This window comes from Chlorocebus sabaeus, chromosome 21, assembly GCF_047675955.1.
Source record: "Chlorocebus sabaeus isolate Y175 chromosome 21, mChlSab1.0.hap1, whole genome shotgun sequence".
NCBI lineage: Eukaryota > Metazoa > Chordata > Mammalia > Primates > Cercopithecidae > Chlorocebus > Chlorocebus sabaeus.
The window spans coordinates 33,102,900-33,122,330 of record NC_132924.1 but is presented as its reverse complement, the minus strand read 5'-3'; the positions used below and the strand labels follow the sequence as shown (position 1 = coordinate 33,122,330).

At 40.5% G+C, this 19,431-nt stretch overlaps 1 protein-coding gene across 3 annotated transcripts in view; it reads left to right on the top strand.

The window, feature by feature from the left end:
* CREB5 (cAMP responsive element binding protein 5) overlaps positions 1 to 19,431 on the top strand; it is a 411,935-nt gene that overhangs the window by 298,263 nt on the left and 94,241 nt on the right. For all 3 annotated transcript variants that reach the window (XM_007981773.3, XM_007981776.3, XM_038004780.2), the window contains 2 exons: positions 13,250 to 13,376; positions 18,794 to 18,904. In XM_007981773.3, the coding sequence (XP_007979964.1) occupies positions 13,250 to 13,376; positions 18,794 to 18,904 (238 nt within the window). The remainder of the gene's footprint in view (positions 1 to 13,249; positions 13,377 to 18,793; positions 18,905 to 19,431) is intronic.

The following is a 19,431-nucleotide window of genomic DNA, read 5'->3' as shown; positions in this document are numbered from 1 at the left end:
TGATAGACCAGTGAAGGGATTTTTGGGGGAACACTTACCACCAGTGAACAAGCATAATGTTTTGCATGTTCTTTAAGTGTACTGTCAGTCACTTTCCATTTCTATTTATACTAGGGACTTATTGTCTATAGCTAAAATTGACATTTACTGTGCCCATAACCCTACCACAAATTAAAATCAGACCCCAAGTCCCTCTGGGGAAAATGTTTATTAAGCTGTAGGAAGACATCTGAAATGATACCAAATTACATTTTGAACTTGAAACCCCAAATACCACATTTGTTTGCAAGTAGGAATAGGACTGTCTTAGGAATAACTTGAGAAACTGAGCAAGTCACTCTCTTTGGTGAGATACAGGGCCACCAGGGAAGGGAAAAGTACCTTAGAAGAAACACTTTATATAAACCCCTGTGTGGCTTTTAAGTAATCATTTAAACCTAAACAAAATATTCTTTAATGAACTTAAAGGAAAAGTAAGCCTTTTAAAATTCCATGCCTTTAACAAACAGACACAGACATTTCAATTGTACTTTTAAATACCCTGAGAAGAGGGTTGAGAGGCATATCAAAATAAAACAAGTCTATTAAAATGTAAACCTGGGTTCCAGAATTTCTCCTGCTAATACAGGCAAAAGTGTGTTAGAGACAAAAAAAAAAAAATCTTCAGCCGGGTGCAGTGGCTTGCGCCTATAATCCCAACACTTTGGGAGGCCGAGGCGGGTGGATCACCTGAGGTCAGGAGTTCGAGACCAGCTTGGCCAACATGGCGAAACCCGTCTCTACTAAAAATACAAAAAATTAGACGGGCATGGTGATGGTTCCCTGTAATCCCAGCCACTCGGAAAGCTGAGGCAGGAGAATCGCTTGAACCTGGGGTAAAGAGGTTGCAGTGAGCCGAGATCACGCCATTGCACTTCAGACTGGGCAACAAGAGTAAAACTCCATTTCAAAAAAAAAAAATCTTTCTAGCACTTTTGCCTTTTAAGATGTAGGTGTCTGTGGGTGTTTGTATGTAGCAGGTGTATTTATGTACATAGATTGAACACAATGTCAATCTCAGAACCTAATGATAGAATCAATTTTGTCTGCAGGGAAGCCATACTCAGTGGTGTCTTTGCTTGTGTGTCCAGTCCATGAGTAGCTTGGAAAATAGCAAAGCCAGGTTGAAAAGCCATTTGAGATCCTTGAATGCAAAGTGTAAAGTACCTGCCAAGTATCATTATTATGAGCTTTATTGCTACTATTTTACTAAGTGTTTCAGATTAATATCAATTCTGCTTCATGATAAGTGCTCTTGCAAAGTGGGAGAACTTGAAAGGTAGCTCAGGGAAGGTTGCACAAGAGAGGGCACAGTTTCCTAGAAACTTCACCCTTCCCCCATACCCTCTGTTCAAGCCAATGGTAGCTTGACTGTCCCTAGAAATCGGGATAGTGTTTCAAGTTATCATAGCCCTTAAACAGATGTCTGTCATGGATGTGACATAGGGGTATAGCTGCCAGGAAATAAGAGATAGTAGACCATGAGGTAACTTCATTACATCTTTTAAGAAACCTCTGTGGGGCTCCTATTGTGTGCCAAGCTCATTGCTCTCAAATATTCTCCCTTCAGCCTAGGAGAGAAACTGGTACCCACTGTAAGAGGTCTGGCATGGAGAGAAAGCCGGCTTCCCCGAGAAGATGATAGGGGATAACTGGGGACTCACAGTAACGGAGGAGACACCCATACCCCTCAGAGAGGCTGGATGTTTCTGGGTCTTTTCCCCAAATGCTTCACCCCCAAATTTAGAACAATATAGCTTTACTTTGTGTTTTAAAATGGCGGTTGTATAAACTGTATTTTCTACAGCAGATCACTCATCTCTTAAATAGATTATGTCTTGATCATCTTCAAAGGGCTAAGCACACTCAAAATATTCTCCGAAGTCATCCTCATGCCATACCTGTGACATGGAAAATACAGCCACATAGTTTTTGCCAATGAGAAAACAGAGGAGTTAGATGCCTTGCTAAGAGCACACACTCCTGGGCAGTGGCAGAGCCAGGTGGCGGCCAACAGCCTATGCCTGTCAGCCCTACAAAGCTACCTTATTGGATTTCCTGGTTAAGGATGGGAGTCAGCGTTATCTCTATCATTTCTGTCAGCCACTCTGTCTGGAATAAGTGAAAATAATAGACCTAATTTAGGACTCCAAGAGGTTTGCCAGTTCTTCCTCCTTCTCCCTAGAAAGCAAGCCAGACAGGGACAAGTCTATTTTTTAAGAGCCCAGTAAGAGGAAATTTCAAAACCTCTATTAGCCGTTTAATTGTTTTACACTATTTGTTCTTGGGAGATATTCTTTTCTAAGTTAAATCCACATGCTGCTGATGTACTGTTACTATTCTGCTTCAGTTGTGTTTGAAAGTAACTGGTGACCATTCTCAGATGATAGTAATTTGCAACTTTGAAGATCATCATCATTATCTGCCAGCCTTCTCTAATGTCTCCCCCATGGGCTAAAGAAGTCTTATTCCCTTTACTTTTCCCGGTAAGTCTTCCCTTCTGGCTTTTTAGTATTTTCTTATGCTTCTCTGGAACCTTCTCCAAATTTTCCACACATCCCCCTTCTCCCCATGATGCCTGCCAAGGATCTCTTTGGGAATCCTCCCTCTGTTCCCAGGGTTTTTGGTGATTTTATCATAGCGGTGATTGAGATAGAGCCTGAAGCTCCCTGTTAGGATGTCACCCAGCGAAGAGTTTGCTCAGCCTTGTTAGGCAATGCCCCTTTCCTTGTTTGTGTTTCCTTAGAGAATAAGTGATCCTCTCAGCACGATATCACTTTATCATGAAGAATAGAACTTGAGAAATCAGGCTTTTAGCAGCCCAAGGTTGCATAGTCCATGCATGTAGTCACAGCTGCTGAAAACCACTCCCTCTGGGCCACCGACACATCCCTCCCCTGCCAATGTATCGTGGAGCTAATAAATTCTAGCGCTGCCTTTTAAAGAGCTGAAATAATCCCGGCCAGTGGCTGGGTGGAGGGTGTCATAAATTTGGTCTCCCAGGAGAGGTATTTGAAAACTGCCTAAGAGACCCTGCCTTGAGATTCGCGAAAGGGTGAAATAAGCACGAGTGAGGGCAGCAGTGAATCGAAGAGCCTTGCAGGAGGCACCGGATAAGCAGAGGCTGCCCGGAAGATCCAATAGATCTTTACAAGAGTTCCGTTTTCACGGAAGTCTCTTGCTGCTGGAGCTATTGTCATTCGGCTTCAAAATTCCGTCATCTGTTTGGAATACAGATATTGGAGGATTGTGCTAGGTGTGGATTCCGCCACAGATTATTCATTAAAATACGCTAACCGACAAGCTCAAACCTAAACAGAATTGCTGACCTAGAGCTCAGAATGGGGGTGGGGCTCTCCATGTGGCCCTGAGCTCAGGGAACTCTCTGCCTCTACAGAATACCCAGGCAAATGTGCCAGTGAATGTTTTCATGAATTATTCATTTATGGTGAATGAATGCAAGCAGCAATCACATGTAAATGACAAGACTCATAATCAGAGGGCTACTTATTTGTCCTTATGAGGCAAGGAGGAATCTTTTTAACAACTCACAACGGAAAGAAATGTAACTGAGAGATGTCTTTCTGAGGATATTTTTTCCCAAATAATCAGATGTACAGCACTTGTTTGAGCTGCGTTCAAAATTATCTTTCATTTCACCTTTTGATTTGCATTTACTTGCCTTTTCTAAGTGTAACTTTATGAATAATTGATGCAACTGAGAAGTTATTGGCTGATTGAAAAGCCATCTCTTCATGTCTGTAAATCTGACCTATGGGTAGAGCCAACTGTTCAGGCATTTAGAGTCTTTAATGAAAGCTCTTTATAAAAAGCTTTTCGCTCTGTGTAAGGAAAAAAAATCAGATTTTGAAGATGGATTTTTTTTTTTTTTGACAATAGTACATTAGAAACCAATCCAGCCATGTTTTTGGTTAATAAATGAATCAAGCTGACTGCATGACTAATTCAGATTAATGGTGCAGAAATCAGTCACTAAAGAAGCCAAAAAGAGGTTGCTTTAATAGTCTTAACAGAATGATCATATTCGGATCTCCCCTCCTATTACTGCTCTCTGTGTTTAAAATGCTTGAAAGCCCTAGTAAACATCTCCTCCGCCTAAGTAGATGCAGTGTATATGCTATAAAACAAGGCAAAGGCTCCAGCAGGATGCAGATCTGTTAGCTGTATTATGTTTTATTACTACCATTGGCTTTCGTGAAGCCAGGCTCTTCTTAAAAAAAAAAAAAAAAGAAGTTATCATTTCCAAAACAACAGATACTACATCCATAAAATAAAGGCATCAGTAGTACCAAATTGATAAAAAAGGAGGCCCAAATTTACCTCATGTGGTAAAGTTAATTTCCAACACCCTGGTGATAATGATCCAAAGTGCCCTTGTCAATATCGGTAAGTCCATGCAAAGCAGAAATGAGATGTTTAGTTGACCACGGTGTGGGTGTAACGTGCAGAGCTTTGAGCATTCTAAAGTACAACCTTATTGCAGGGCAGGCATCCAATTTTCAAAACATAGTGTAGATTGGAGACAGATGAGTGTTCCTGAATTATCCTTGGCCTTTTCTCATGAAATGCCTAAAATATAATTTCAAGTGGAAATTGATTTAATTGATGTGAAAACAAATGGGTCTAGAACTCATCTAAAAGCTTGAGTTTAAGGGGTGCTGATAAAAACCACACATTACCTTTTATGCTTTTCAAGAACAGAAATGAGTTGTACTAAGCTGTTAATGTAAAATGGAGTTTCACTTATGACTTGTAAATCAGTTAATTTATTCTCATTAGTAAGTGAAGATATCTACTGAACATGATTCCTGGACTGTCCGTTGTTAGAGTGATTCTTGATATTTATATTTTCATTAATAAAAGACATATTTATTAAGCACCTACTAGGTACCACGTACTCTCTTAAGTTTCAGAAATATCTGCTGCGGTAAACAGGTAGACATATCAGACTCATGAAGTTTATTGTCTAGTTGGGAGAAGAGACACTTTAAAAAATTACTCAAAATTAATGAATTGCTAGATGCTATGGTGAGTGCCTGTAGTCCCAGCTACTTGGGAGGCTGAGGCAGAAGGACTTCTTGCTCCCAGGAGTTTTAAGCCCACCTGAGCACCATAGCAAGACCCCATCTTTAAAAATTAAACATAAATCATTGATGAATTACAATCAGGAAGCTGAGATGGTACATTCTAAGAGCCTACAGAACACAGTTAATTTATCATTATATATACACCAATTGGAAATTTGTAAATAAATTATTAATTAAATGATCTAACTGGCCAAACCAGTTTTCTTTTCTAAAATGAGAGAGTGCACAAAGCCTGACACATATTTGTTGTTTAATTGATCTCTGATGACTGATTGATTCATTGATTGAATAGTGATAAATATTCCTAGAGAGATGTACAGGGTATACTGAGAGCCCTTGAGAAAGGGCTCCAGTTTGATGTGGTTGCCCAGAGAAGGTGGTGAAGATTACATATGTCAGGCTTTGTGGCAGGAAGACAGATGGTGCTTCCATGAAGGTGAATGGAAATCACTATGGCAGGTATACCAAGCCCAGAGCAAGGAGCGAGAGAGGTAGTCAGAGGCCAAATGGTGCAAGGTCTTGGAGCTTGTCATGTTGTGTCACAGGGAGCTGGGCTTACTGTTCTCCCTGAGAAGCTAGAACATTCGCTGTTTGACAGTGACTGTTTTAGGACAGGATAGGGGCTAGGGAAGAGGCAGAGAATAGGCTACAGATACAAAGGCAAAATTCTCTTCCTGCACACTCAACATTCTGTGTCACCAAAAGAAAAGCAGATGGGGAAATCCCAGATCTTCCGCCAGCAGCCCTCCCTTGAGCCTAGGAAAGCTTGGAAAGAGAGAATACATGTTTTAATTGAGTCTGCTGGCATTTTGATGCCTTTTCTAGGGCTAAATATTTCTACTTCTTTGTGTCATTTGTTAAAAGGGGAAATATTATATCTGCTGTCTATCTTTAGGAGTTTGATGGTAAGATTTGGTTCAGAGCATGAGCTCATTCACAAAAAGATACGGGTAATAAGATGTCTTTTAAAAATATGGGTCAGGGAGCTTTCTTGTGTTCCTAATTCTTGCTTCTGTGTTCCCAATTTTTGTCATTGTTTTTAGGAAAAACAAGGTACTGGGGAATTAGTTTTGTTCCATTTTGAGGAAATATTTTCAAGGACTTTTTCTGAGAAATAATGTGAAGTCATTTTGAAATTCTGTAAAGTTGTGGGTGAGAGAAGTTCATTTGCCTCTGTAGAAGGGTTTGGAAATCTAAAGTTGATGGATTTTTAAAGAAATATCTTACATGCAGCCAGTGTTGGGCATTTTACATTTGTTGGACTGTGGTTCTTTAAAGCTAAAGTTGGTGTTTTAGAGCAAGCCATAATTTTTTTATTGTAGTATGGTGATTACTCTGCTGTTAGATCAACATTTCAGAATAATAATAACAAAAATAACTCAGTATATTCAACAGCTCATTTAGTATCATGAGATAAATATCTCTATCATTTCCATTTTATAGTTGAGGAAACTGAGGCACAGAGAGGACAAGTAATTTGCCCAAGGTCACACAGCTGGTAAGTGATAGAGCTAGGATTCCAACCTTGGTAGTCTGGCCCATGTCCTTCACTTTACACATCACTGCATTTTACAATGTAATTATTACCTGCCAAAGAAGCTAAGTATATTGTCTTTCTATTTAACCTTCTACTTGATTATTCTAACAGTTTTCTTTCTTTACAAAAATAGACCTGTAATCCCAGCACTTTGGGAGGCCGAGACAGGCGAATCACTTGAGGTCAAGAGTTCAAGACCAGCCTGGCCAACATGGTGAAACCCCGTCTCTACTAAAAATAGAAAAATTAGCCTGGCATAGTGGTACACGCCTGTAATCCCAGCTATTTTCTGAAATGGAATCTCACTCTGTCACCCAGGCTGGAGTGCCATGGCGTGATCTCAGCTCACTGCAGCCTCTGCCTCTTGGGTTCCAGTGACTTATGCCTCAGCCTCCCGAGTAGCTGGGATGACAGATGCCCACCATCACATCTGGCTATTTTTTGTATTTTTAGTAGAGATGGGGCTTCACCATGTTGGCCAGACTGGTCTCAAACTCCTGACCTCAAGCAATCTGCCCATCTCGTCCTCCCAAAGTGCTGGAATTACAGGTGTGAACCACTGCACCCGGCCAAAAATAGAAATTTTTAAATTCCACTTTGGAGAAGAATGAGCAAATAAGCATTTTGCATTAGTAATTGCCGCCTCTTAAGATTTCAGAGTTTGTATTCCTCTCTTTAGCATTTCATTCTCCTATCCCAGACCAAAAACAAACAAACAAAACAAAACAAAAAATTGTTTGCCAAATTAGGCTACAAGACTTCATTTAAGAAGGTCCAAAAGAAGCACACATTTAAAACATTTATTTATTTATTTTTTTTTTTAAGATAAAGTCTCACTCTGTTGCCCAGGCTGGAGTGCAGTGGCAAGATCTCATCTCACTGCATCCTCGACCTCCCAGTCTCAAGTGATCCTCTCACCTCTGTCTCCCAAGTAGCTGGGACTATGCCTGGCTAGTTTTTGTATTTTTTTATAGAGATGAGGTTTTGCCATGTTGTCCAGGGTGGTTTTGAACTCCTGAGCTCAAGCCATCCGCCCACCTCAGCCTCCCAAAATGGTAGGATTACAGGCATGAGCCACCTCACCTGACCAGAAGCACCATTTCTTTGCGTAAGCAAATACAAGTACAATGAGCAAATACTCTTTTTGTGGTCTGTGTGTGAAATTTTGTTGTATTTAAGTGAGAAAGAAGTATGAATCCCATGGAATGTAAAGCCTTTTTAATCAACTTCTCTTAATTTTTAGGAACACCTTCTATTTGGGGTTTAGTCGTGTTTTAAATGCAGTTTTGATATGAAGAACTAAATGCTGGACCGGCTTGATTTCACTGAATGAAGACACTGACCACCTACTGTGTGCCAGATGCTGGGGTTAAGCACTGTGGATGCTGCAGTGAGCAGTGCATGATACCCTTATCATGATGGAAGTCATAATCTAGTTGGATTAAGAACATCTTATTTTCAAGGCCTGAAATCTGAATTTTAGAGCTTCAAGAGCCTTTGAGATAGCCTATAGGCGTATCTGTTCATTAGAAGATGATGAAATGGAGAGCCTGAAAGTTACGAGTCTTTTCCCCCAGTCAGTAACTTTAAATGCCATCTGGATATCCTCCTGCTCCCTGAAGCTTTTTGCTTTTTAATTCTATTCTCCACCAAGTTCTTATGTTATTATTAAAATTTTTTTCAAGATTTCTTCCATATCTATGGTCTGCTTTTTTTTTTTTTTTTTTTTTTTTTTTTCTGGAGGTAGAGTCTTACTGTGATACCCAGGTTCCCAGATTGGAGTGCAATGGTGTGATCTTGGCTCACTGCCTCCTCTACCTCCTGCACTCAAGTGATCCTCTTACCTCAACCTCTAAGCACCACCATGCCTGGCTAGTTTCTGTATATTTTTCTTTTTATAGAGACAGAGTTTTTCCATGTTACCTATGCTGGTCTCGAACTCCTGGGCTCAAGTGGTCCACCCAGCTGTGCCTCCCAAAGTTCTGGATTACAGGCATGAGCTGCTGCACCCAGCCTGTGGTCTACTTTTGATGCTCATTAAAAGAAAATGGGAAATCAATATCTTCCCATCTTCTAACCTACTTTCTTTTCATTATTGACCCTCTTTCCTTTGCCTGGCCACATATGTGGCAGATCTGTCTGTCTTGAGAGTGTAACAGATAGTCCTAGTGTGCCACAGATCTTCTGAAGACTTGAGAAAGGAGAGCAGGGTGGAGAGACCCCTGCGCACCTTCCAGACCAAAGCACTGGCCTGAGGATAGGCTTACCCCGGGGCAAAGAAGACCTGTAGACACAGTTCTGACTTTTCAGACACCCCTAGACAGGAAAACATCCTTTGGGGGGAAAATGAGGACATGAAATCTCTCGCTGCGGTGCCTATCATTCTGCTAAGGACAGTGAAAACACAGTCTGTCATCCTTGACATTTTAATTGAAAGAAAAGCTTACATAGATTTCAACCGTAAGCAGTATGTTTATACAAGTGTAGAAAGAGGAATAATCTGTCAAGTTGGAAAACTCTTAATGCTGCAGGACTCAGTTTAGTAATTGAACAATCCAACATGAGCTCACACATCTTACCTTGTTCCATGCCTCAATAATTTTTAGTAGGAATACTTTACCTAGAGGCATATGGTTATTAAAAGGGAGGCTTGGCCTGCACAAAGTCTGGAATTATTAGCTCATGGCAACAAGCCTGCACTGGAGAAGGACTGTTGGGTCTTTGTTTTCACAACTTTACTGCAATTTGCCATATTATTTTCAGAGTCTAACTGATGTGTTGTTTGGGAAGTTTTGTTTTGTTTTGTTTTAAAGGAAGAAAATGTAATTTCATGTGGATGAGTGAATTCTCACGTTAGCAGTATTACAGGATTTTACTACTTTATAGAAAGTCCAGGGAGCAGTGTGAATATCAAAGGAAATGAACTGTGAATTTTTTAGCATAAAGAATCAATAATAACGTAGTTATGGGAGCCATCCAGGTGTGATGGGGGAAGCCCTATACTGCAAGTTGAGTATAAGCCCCGTTCCCGTTCATGACCTATGTGACCTTGGGAAAATTTAAATGTCTCTGAATTCAGCATACTCCTGACTTAAATGGGAAGAATATGACCTAACTACCTCATTGCATTGTTTCAGGGCACATGAAGTGAGGGACAATAAAATACCTTAAAAAATAAGAAACGTTATTTAAGTGCAATAGAAAAAGTTTTATGCAAGTATGATGTATTAAATAATAATCCTAATTTCAATATACACAAAGGGAATTAGACAATGCAATTATTCCAGTGCCATGCTTACTTTAACGATATGAGCATTCTGGACAAATGATTGTTTCTTGGACCTAGCTACGTAGCTACATGCCTCAGTCTAGTCCTTTATATACCTAGTGATGGGTAGGCACAGGTCATTTTATTTACTTTTTTCAGTTTTTGTAGTTTTAAAAATTCAAGCAAGAAATGGAGAGAAAATTCTGTTGGTTTGGTAGGTGGGGGGGGTGGGGAAATGATTTATGGAATCTGTGTAGAACACTCTAAGCTCAAAATTATTCAGAATCCAAACATACAGAGATCGCAAATAATCCTTTCCCTTCTATACATTACTAATTAGCCTGATCAGTATCATTAGGAAATTATTATTATAATCCCAAGGGAATCTAGTACCCTGAAAGGCTATCTTAATGAGGAAGTACTTGATATTTTAAAATCTGGTAGGTCTCTACAAAGTGTAGAAATAACTTACCTAATAAGAACACTGAATTAAATGAAACATACCATTCCCAAACTATTTATATAACTGAGAGTTTTCCATGGTTTCAGGAAGAATAAAAACTCATTTTAAATGCAATTACTTTTGCATCCCCATTCGCATAACCATTAAGTTGTTTAATTAATTTTTTTCTCTAATTTTTTAAATTTTTATGTTTTTAAATGGGCAATCCCCTGAACCAGAATAGGTTCAGAGAGATCCCCTGATTTCTTTTTGAAAAAGAACACCTCAAAAAAATCCTAATGAACAATATTATTTTTCGTATGTCCCACTGGAGACAGAATGTAAATGATGATAATATGTTGCCCATTGTCCCATGAGCATGATATTGCAAACCAACATAATAAAAAAATGTTTTTAGCTGTCTTTGCTATAATATTTTTACTTGTTCCTAACTGTCTATACTCAAAACATTCCCCTCTGGTGACTAGGAATACAAACATATGGTAAAAGGCTGTATGTGTGTATAGATGTATTGTGTACATCTATTGAGATGGATATATAGATGGATGATTAGCTGTATGTTGGGGTCCTCTCAATGAATCTTTCTCATTATGGAGGTAGGGAGTTTGGATTATTTATCTTGGATTTAGAAGAGCTGACCATTATTAAACATTATATACTTTGATATTCTACTATTTTCTATTCAGTAAATTTTACAGACAAAACATTAAGACTGGAGGATATCAACAAATTTGGTTGACTAAACCACATCCTATACCGAACTGACTCGGTCTGTCCACCTCTGAAGGAGACTTTAAGACCTAGTGAAGGCACAACCTGCCATGGTATTTTGGAGCAATTGAAACCAGCAGTCTTCTAGATCTGTAAAAGCCAAAGAACCTTCAAAGGCCCTCTTAGTCCTTATTGTCAATCTATACTCCAGAGGTCCAAGAGTACATGTCAAGAAATACCCATAGCACTTCATCTGCTTATCCGAAAGCACTCATCATTGTTACAAGCTGCTTCCATTAGCTTCTCTGTGTATCTCCTCACATACACATTCTACTAATAAAACTGGGTGTAATTTGTGTACATCTGCATAACCTCTGTGGAAAGGCTTTATATTCTTTTTTTTTTTTTTGAGATGGAGTCTCGCCTTGTGGCCCAGGCTGGAGTGCAGTGGTGGATTCTCAGCTCAATTCTCCAGCCTCAGCCTCTCAAGTAGCTGAGATTACAGACGTGTGCCACCACGCCCAGCTAATTTTTGTGTTTTTAGTAGAGATGGTGTTTCATGATGTTGGCCAGGCTGGTCTCGAACTCTTTATATTCTTTTATATTTTCATATATACACCTTTCTAAACTGATCATAAATCTTGACTGATTAATGACTAATCCTTCTATGATGTGTGACTCTGGTGGTTAGCTCTATTTCCAAAAGAGCTCTTGGGCAAAAAGAGTGGAAAACTTTATCTTCTTTGAAATTGTAATAGGCATGTGAAGGAAGAATATGTTGGCATTCTCTCCCCCACCTCAATCTTCCACTTTTCATGGGAGTCAAAGGAACTCCGGGGAAGCAGCTCCTTCTCCTACTCTGGTTAGGGGCACTAGACAGGGCTGTCTTCAGAAGCACAGGAAAGCATTGTCCTACCCAGAACATCTCTATCTGCAACCTTTGCCCAGCACTTAGCACGAGGGAGCCTCTCTCTGTCTCTCTCTGTCTCTCTCTCTCTCTACCCGTGTGTGTGTGTGTGTGTGTGTGTGTGTGTGTGTGTGTGTCTTGTTCTCTCTCTCTTAACAGAATGCATTCATTCTGGAAGCACTAGTTTCTAGCATAACTTTCAGGATAAGGTTGTTTAACATGGAAGACTCAGAGGTCCTGGGAGGTTTTTGTTTGTTTGTTTTGTTTTGTTTGTTTGTTGTTAGGTCTTTAATTTAATGATTTGACATTTATACAGCTCCCTAGAGCAAAAGCATGAGGAGATTGAGAATTTATGTGGAGAGGTCACTTGTTTGCCATTTTTAATAAACACAAATAATTCCCTTTTTCCCTCAGCTCCACATTCTCTGGCTCATTAAATCAATTTAAGGCCCTTAAAAATTTTTTCTGGCAAATTGAAGCAAAAGCTCAAACTATGTACAATACTCCCCCGAGGAGTGCTTACCCAAGTCTTGTAGGTCAGGCCCAAATCAGTTTCTGTGAAACAGCCTAACACCTCACGTTATTATGAAATGAGAGGCTGGTAATTGGAGGCTAGGCTCCGGACTCGCTCTGAGAAAGGCCAGCTGTGCTGCCGCCCCGGGATCCAGCTTCTTTGGTTTGTTTTTTTCCATTCACGGTGGAGAACGATGAAAGAGTCAAAACAGATTTCTGTGGGGAATTCATGAATGAAGTTTGCTCTGCAAATCCAGAGAGTGAAAGTGTTTCCAGAGCAAAGCCAGGCAGGCTTCCAGGCAGAGGTGTGGGAGAGTGTGGCTAAAATAAATGTACGCAGATCTCAGGCTCTAAGACACTTCAGAGGGCTGAGATTTCTGAGTAAACAAAGAATTTCACCACCAAGTTCCTTTCCTAAGATGCGAGAGTTTAGGAGACTTATTGGCTTGTTCCTATTGAACATCAGTTAGATAACAGAGGTCAGGAAATGAAGTGGAATTTGATATATTAACTAGGAAGCAGCAAAGGAAGCCAGGCTTGTGTTTTATTTGTTATTATTTCCCTAATATCCTCAATTATGTGACTCTCTCATCAGTGGATCTGATCTGCAGCACATATGACATTGTTGTCCCCACTGTTCTGGACACTGGGGAAACAGGCCCAGGGCACCAGGAATCATGTTTGTTTTTTTTCTTTGTCCCAGGCCTGTCCCAGGCTCTCTATCTTCTCTGCTACATCTCCACAACAGACAGAGACAGCCCATGCCAGCCTCCATGCCTGGGACCCTGCCCAACCCCACAATGCCAGGATCTTCTGCCGTCTTGATGCCAGTAAGTGTTTCTATGTGTCTCACAATAGCTTGTCACTTGCACTGAGGTTTGCCACTCTTGAAAGGGCAAAGGAAACTCTGAGATCCAAGCTGATGGGAAAGAAGGCGGCTGCTTCTGAATGGAGGGTTGAGCTGTGTGCCAGTTTGCTTTGAGGGCCCAGTTGCCTATCCCCAGGCATTGCGTTGGCTTCCCCACCCTTCAGTGCTTTGCAATGAGATACGGTCCCATGGTGACAAGTGGGCCTGTGACACCCAGGGAATGGAATTTGTTCAGGGAGATGCTGTTTCGTATCTAGTCCAAAGTCTACAGTTTGGATTGTATACAGAGTGTCCTTAAATTGCCAGTGAGTGGTCTCACCAGGACTCAGGGTAATAACTATGATAATAACAATAACAATGATCATACATAATAGCTGCTAACATACATTTATGCATATCATGTTCTGTTGTTCTGTTAATCATGCTAGCAGTATTTATTGAGTGTTTACTGTATGCTAGTCACATCCAAGCAAAACTTTGTCAACACACAAAACAATTCTACAAAGGGGGTGTATTACTGTCCCCACTTTTTGAATGAGGAAAGAAAGGCAAGTAACTTGCTCAGCTGAGAAGCAGTTTTGAACTGCTTTTGAACTGGCTGAGTTTTGAACCCTGGAATTGTGGCTCTAGAGCCCACTCTCTTAACTACTATATGATATGCACACACTCTCTCCTTTCCCTCTCACAACAAACCTGTGAGATAGACACTGTTACTATGCCTATTTTGCAGATAAGGAGACTGAGGTATAGAGGGGCTGAGTAACTTGGCTGGGTTTACAGAACTAGCAGGTGATGGATTTAGGACTTAAATCCAGGTACTCTGACTTCTGAGTCTCGACTCATAATCATTATCTAATGACAAACAATAAAAATAATGGATAAGGCCAGGCATGGTGGCTCATGCCTGTAATCCCAGCACTTTGGGAGGCCAAGGCGGGTAGATCACAAGGTCAGGAGATCGAGACCAGCCTGACCAACATGGTGAAACCCCATCTCTATTAAATATACAAAACTTAGCTGGGTGTGGTGGCGTGCACCTGTAGTCCCAGCTACTCAGGAGGCTGAGGCAGGAGAATCACCTGAACCCGTGATGCAGAGGTTACAGTGAGCCGACATCGCGCCCCTGCACTCTAGCCTGGGTGATAGAGTGAGACTCCGTCTCGAAAAACAAAAACAAAAACTAATAGTAGATAAACATAGAAGGGAGATACCCAGTTTTCCAGAAGAAACCTTCCTCTCCTTCCATGGACCTCTTCCCTGTACCTCTTCTTCATCCTCCCTGGCATTGTGTTTTGGTGACGTTGGTTGGTGTGTTCACAGGGCCACAGGAGTTCTCAGAAGCCCTAGAGGCACTATAACAACTCAATTAAAATCCTTCCCACAACAATATTAACAACGCCTTGCAAAGCCTTTTAGCATTTTAAGAAATTGTTTCTATTATTTCATTTTATTCTCACAGCAATCCTGTGGGGATGCAGTAGCAGTAATTATTGATATACTCATTTTACAGATGAAAAGCTGAAGAAAAAGTTGAAGGTAGTTGTCTAATATCACACAGCTTGTAAGTGAAGAGTTGTGGCTGGAGCGCACATCTCAATTGACACTGAGTAGCTCAGATCATCCCAGGTTGAGCAATTTGCTCATTTATCTAAGTGTAAGCAGGGGAACGGTGAAGGGTCCGCAGACTCAGTCTAGAGAAATGGACTTGCCCACTCTAAATACTGAGTAGTCCAGATTAGAAACAGTCTTTGCAACATTGGGCCAGAGGACAGATCACGTTGGTTGACTTTACCTATGTTGCTATGTTGCTCTCCTTAGACCCCTCTAGATGAAAGAAAACAGCACCATCAATGCAATTATCCCACATTTTATTCAACCCAACCAATTATGTGAAGACTTCCATCACGAGCTGTCTTCTTTTAGGCTTTAAGTTGTTCCCATCCAAAAACTATTTTTTTAGAACTTCCATGCATTGCCCATTGCCCAGAAAAATACCACTGCTGAGACTTTTTTTTTTTTTTTCAGTTGGCTAAGCTGTGCACCATTCCCAGGGACAAAGATGAGACACGTAGGCTAAAAAGACCCAGAGAAACCAGTTTCTACCACACAATTTATTCCTACAGCTTGACCTCCTGTTAGTGCTTCAGAGTAGCAGCAAAGGTTCAGCTGCATGGTCAAGAGCTCCCAAACCTGTGACATTGATGTGTACAGCTGCCATGGGAATAGGTGCCAGTTTAGAGCAGCAGTGCTCACCTAGGGGGTGATTTTGTCCTGCAGGGGATATGTGGCAATATCCGGAGACTCCGTTGGTTGTCACAATCAGGGTCGGTGGGAAGGTACAGGCACCTAGTGGGTAGAGGCCAGGGATGCTGCTGAACATCCTGCAATGCACAAGACAGCCCCCATAATGAAGGATTATTTAGCCCAATATTCAACAGGCCTGAGGTTGAGAAGCCCTGGTCTTGAGAGACATGAATGTAACAAATAAACATTAACTTAAGATCTCTAAAAAGCATATCGTAAGAGTTCCAGGCCCTAGAAGCCTACTCCCTTTCTTCCTTATTATCATGTCACCAGTTCCTGTACTATAAATTGGGTATTTCAAACCTGGTCACAGGGGAGCCTCTTCTCCTAGAGCTTCTGCCCTGGAAGACCATGATTCCCTGGGTATAAAAGATAAGACTGTGTCTATAAGTGAGGACAAGAATCTTCACGGATTTGTAGTGCCTGCTGCTGGACCACACATGTTATGAAGTCTAGGCGTGAAACAAAATGATGTATTATTTCATCCATTTACCCATTCATCCATTTCACAAACTTGCTGAGCACCTTCTGTGTGCCAAGTACTGTGCTGGGTGCTGGGGACGGGATGAACAACAAGGCAGCCATTGCCCTCAAGGAGTTCACTGGGTTGTGATTTCTTATCTTGAAATTCAAATGCTTTAATAATTTGGAAGCGTGAACACACATTTATAATTACAAAACCTCACTGAACTACAGACATGCTAGCTCCTGTTTTCCAGTGTGTGCAGAAGGCGAAATCCTTTACATGGGTATTTTACCTGCAGTGCTAAATGTTGCCCAGTATTCAGCAAATCCACTCCCATCTTCTGGGCTTTTTATTCTAATCAACTCCTTAAAGTCAAGCTCCTGGTGCAGACAGAGCCTTATTAGTCCAAAGCACCAAATATTTATTTTGAAGAGGCTCTTGCTGACACTCTAGGTCTATAAGACAATGGTCATGAAGTTGGAAATGTAATTTTTTTAAATAGGTAAATCAGCCTGTTTAAAACTGGCATTTTGTGAGTACAGGTTGGGTAGAGACTGTAACTTTTCCAAAAAGTGGGAAGTATTGCTGACTACAATTCCAGAAGCTGTGAGCAGGCTACTCTTAGCTCTTTATATAACTAGTAGCTTGGAAGGTCTGGACAATTATCTGTACTCCTGAAAGATCGTTCTTTGGCAAACTGGAAGCAAAAGTTATTTTGGAATTTGATTTCCCTCTCTGAGAGGGTCACCAGTCGGAATAAGGGGTCAAATACTATTCCAGCTCTCCCATCCACCAGCCTCTGGAAGGGGAGATAAAAGTAACATGAATTTTTTTAAAGCAGTGAAACTCTTGAATTCTTCATGATTTACAATTACAGTACATGCATGTACTTAATGGCCCTGAATTTAATGTACCTAATGATACTTTTAAAAGTTTAAAATGGTAATTTTATGTTATTTGTGTTTTACCACAATAAAAATAATTTTAAAAATTAGAGTAGCTGTTCAGAGATTTAGGGGGGGTGTGTGGGAGTGAACATTTTATTTTACTGAATTGTCAAGGCCTCACAAAGTTGTACAGAAATGCTTGGAAATGTACAGAAAATTCACCTTTATTAGGTCCTCTTGAAACGGTTTCACACATCTGTACACTGCCAGATGACTGATCAGCTCATTCAGGCTAAGGTAAGGCTGATGGCTCTTAACTATCACAGGGAGTAGCCACCAGTCAATTGAGAGAAAGCTTTTAGCTAGCACCTCTACTAACCCACAGATTTATGTCATAATTATACCCCTGCCTCCGGGGCAGACACAACAGAAATTGCAGTCATGGAATCGCAACAAGGGAAGAGACATTTAAGGGTCATTTAGTTCAATGATCTCTATCAAGCTTCACTCTCGTTCATGAGATTTCAGTCCTCCACTCTTTGAACACCTCCAATAGTAAGCAACTCCGTATTTTCCAAAACTACCTAGGCTAACTTTAAGCAGAAACCTGGTTTCTTAAAACTACCAATCATTGTTTTCATTTCCATCCGATGGCAAATGGAAACATGCTTGCATTAAAGAATCTATTCTTGTTCCCCTGAGGAAAGTCTAATTCTTTTCTGTGCGATTTTAGTATTAAGTGTACTTGATTTATTCTTATTCTTTTAAAAGTGTTAATTTTCCACCAAATGGAAAATATTATTAATCAAGCACACCCTTCCTGGATGGAAGTAGACATTTTGCTGTATTTACTTCTTAATAGGAGCACCCTGGAGATTAAAATGCCAGAACTCGATTCAGGTATTTGAACGATGTTCATTTTAGACACAATGGCAGGCCAGCAGGAAGACAATGTAAGAGTGGCCATTCATGCGAAATACAAAACCCTCGGCCGCTTTCTTCACTTACCCAAAGACTTAACCCTGCTATGAAGCCAGGTCTGAAACTGCGGCTGCATAGAGTAACAGAGTAACAAGGAAGAAGAGATGCGCCGGGCAGCACCTCAAATGCCTGGCTGGATCATAATGATTGTGTTTGGGAACCAGGGTGACAGGAAGGCCCACTACCTCTGAGAGTGTTGCTCTTCTAACTAACTATTTTGACTGCCCAAAAGATCTATGTTTACTGTATAAAATTTAGAGAGGAAAAAAAGCCATAGATATCCCAAGTTAACCATTTGGTATATTATTTATCCTTTCATAGTAGGTAAGCTTGGTGATTATATTTAGTGGAGTTACTTGAAATAGATCATTTAGTTTTCCTATAGTTTTTGTATGGATATATTATTCTTTGCATCCACAAAAATAAGCACTATTGGTGGTAGTTGGAGTATATACAAAAGTGGAAATATTTGGTAATCTTATTTGAAAGTGATCTGCCATGACAATGTAGTTCTCTTTGGCCTGGGGCACCGTGTATAGAAGCATGGCTTTGGATGATTCTTTGATGTGCTTGAGTTCAAGGCTCAGGAGCGCATTACTTACCACACACCAAACCATAGGCCTTCTCAGGATTTCTTCAAAGAAATACTAAATGATCCATTGGACAGAAAAAGTACAGCTTTGTCTAATGACCTAGACTGCCTTTTGCAGACTTCTAATTCTTTTCTTTCCTTTCTCTTAGATGGAGAGACAAATGTCAGTGAACTCCAGCATCATGGGGATGCAAGGTCCAAATCTCAGCAACCCCTGTGCTTCTCCCCAGGTCCAGCCAATGCACTCAGAAGCCAAAATGGTAAGTAACAGTTATAATCACCCTTTCATTATTCTGTGACTTTTTCTTTTGACTTTTACTCTGACTCCAAAATCTTAGTTAAGCCAGGTAGAGGGTTCCGTCTTTGTTTTGGTGAATGAAAGGCAGTGCAGAGACTGCCTCTCTTTTTGAGGATATTTGTTACAGAGCCTTGGAGTCAGATAATCATGTAACAAGCGTTGGATTTGCATGTGGTGTTAATGAACGTTTAGGAGTTTCGGTAGATCCATACAAGTTGGGGTAGGATATACCCAAGTATGTGTACGTTTGTTCAACATGTGAAATAATAAAAATAATACAAAACTACTCATTCTTCAAGATAGTTATAGTTTCTTCCTGTCCCCATATTCATTAAGACAGAAGCTTGATGCTTAAGCACTCACAAAACATGAAAATGTTTTGTGTTTTCTGTTATATTGTCAGAGTGACATTGATTTGAAAGGATGAGAGCTCTTATTTTCTTGCAACTCTTACTGAAAGGCATGATTTCAGGTGAAAATCTTCAGTGA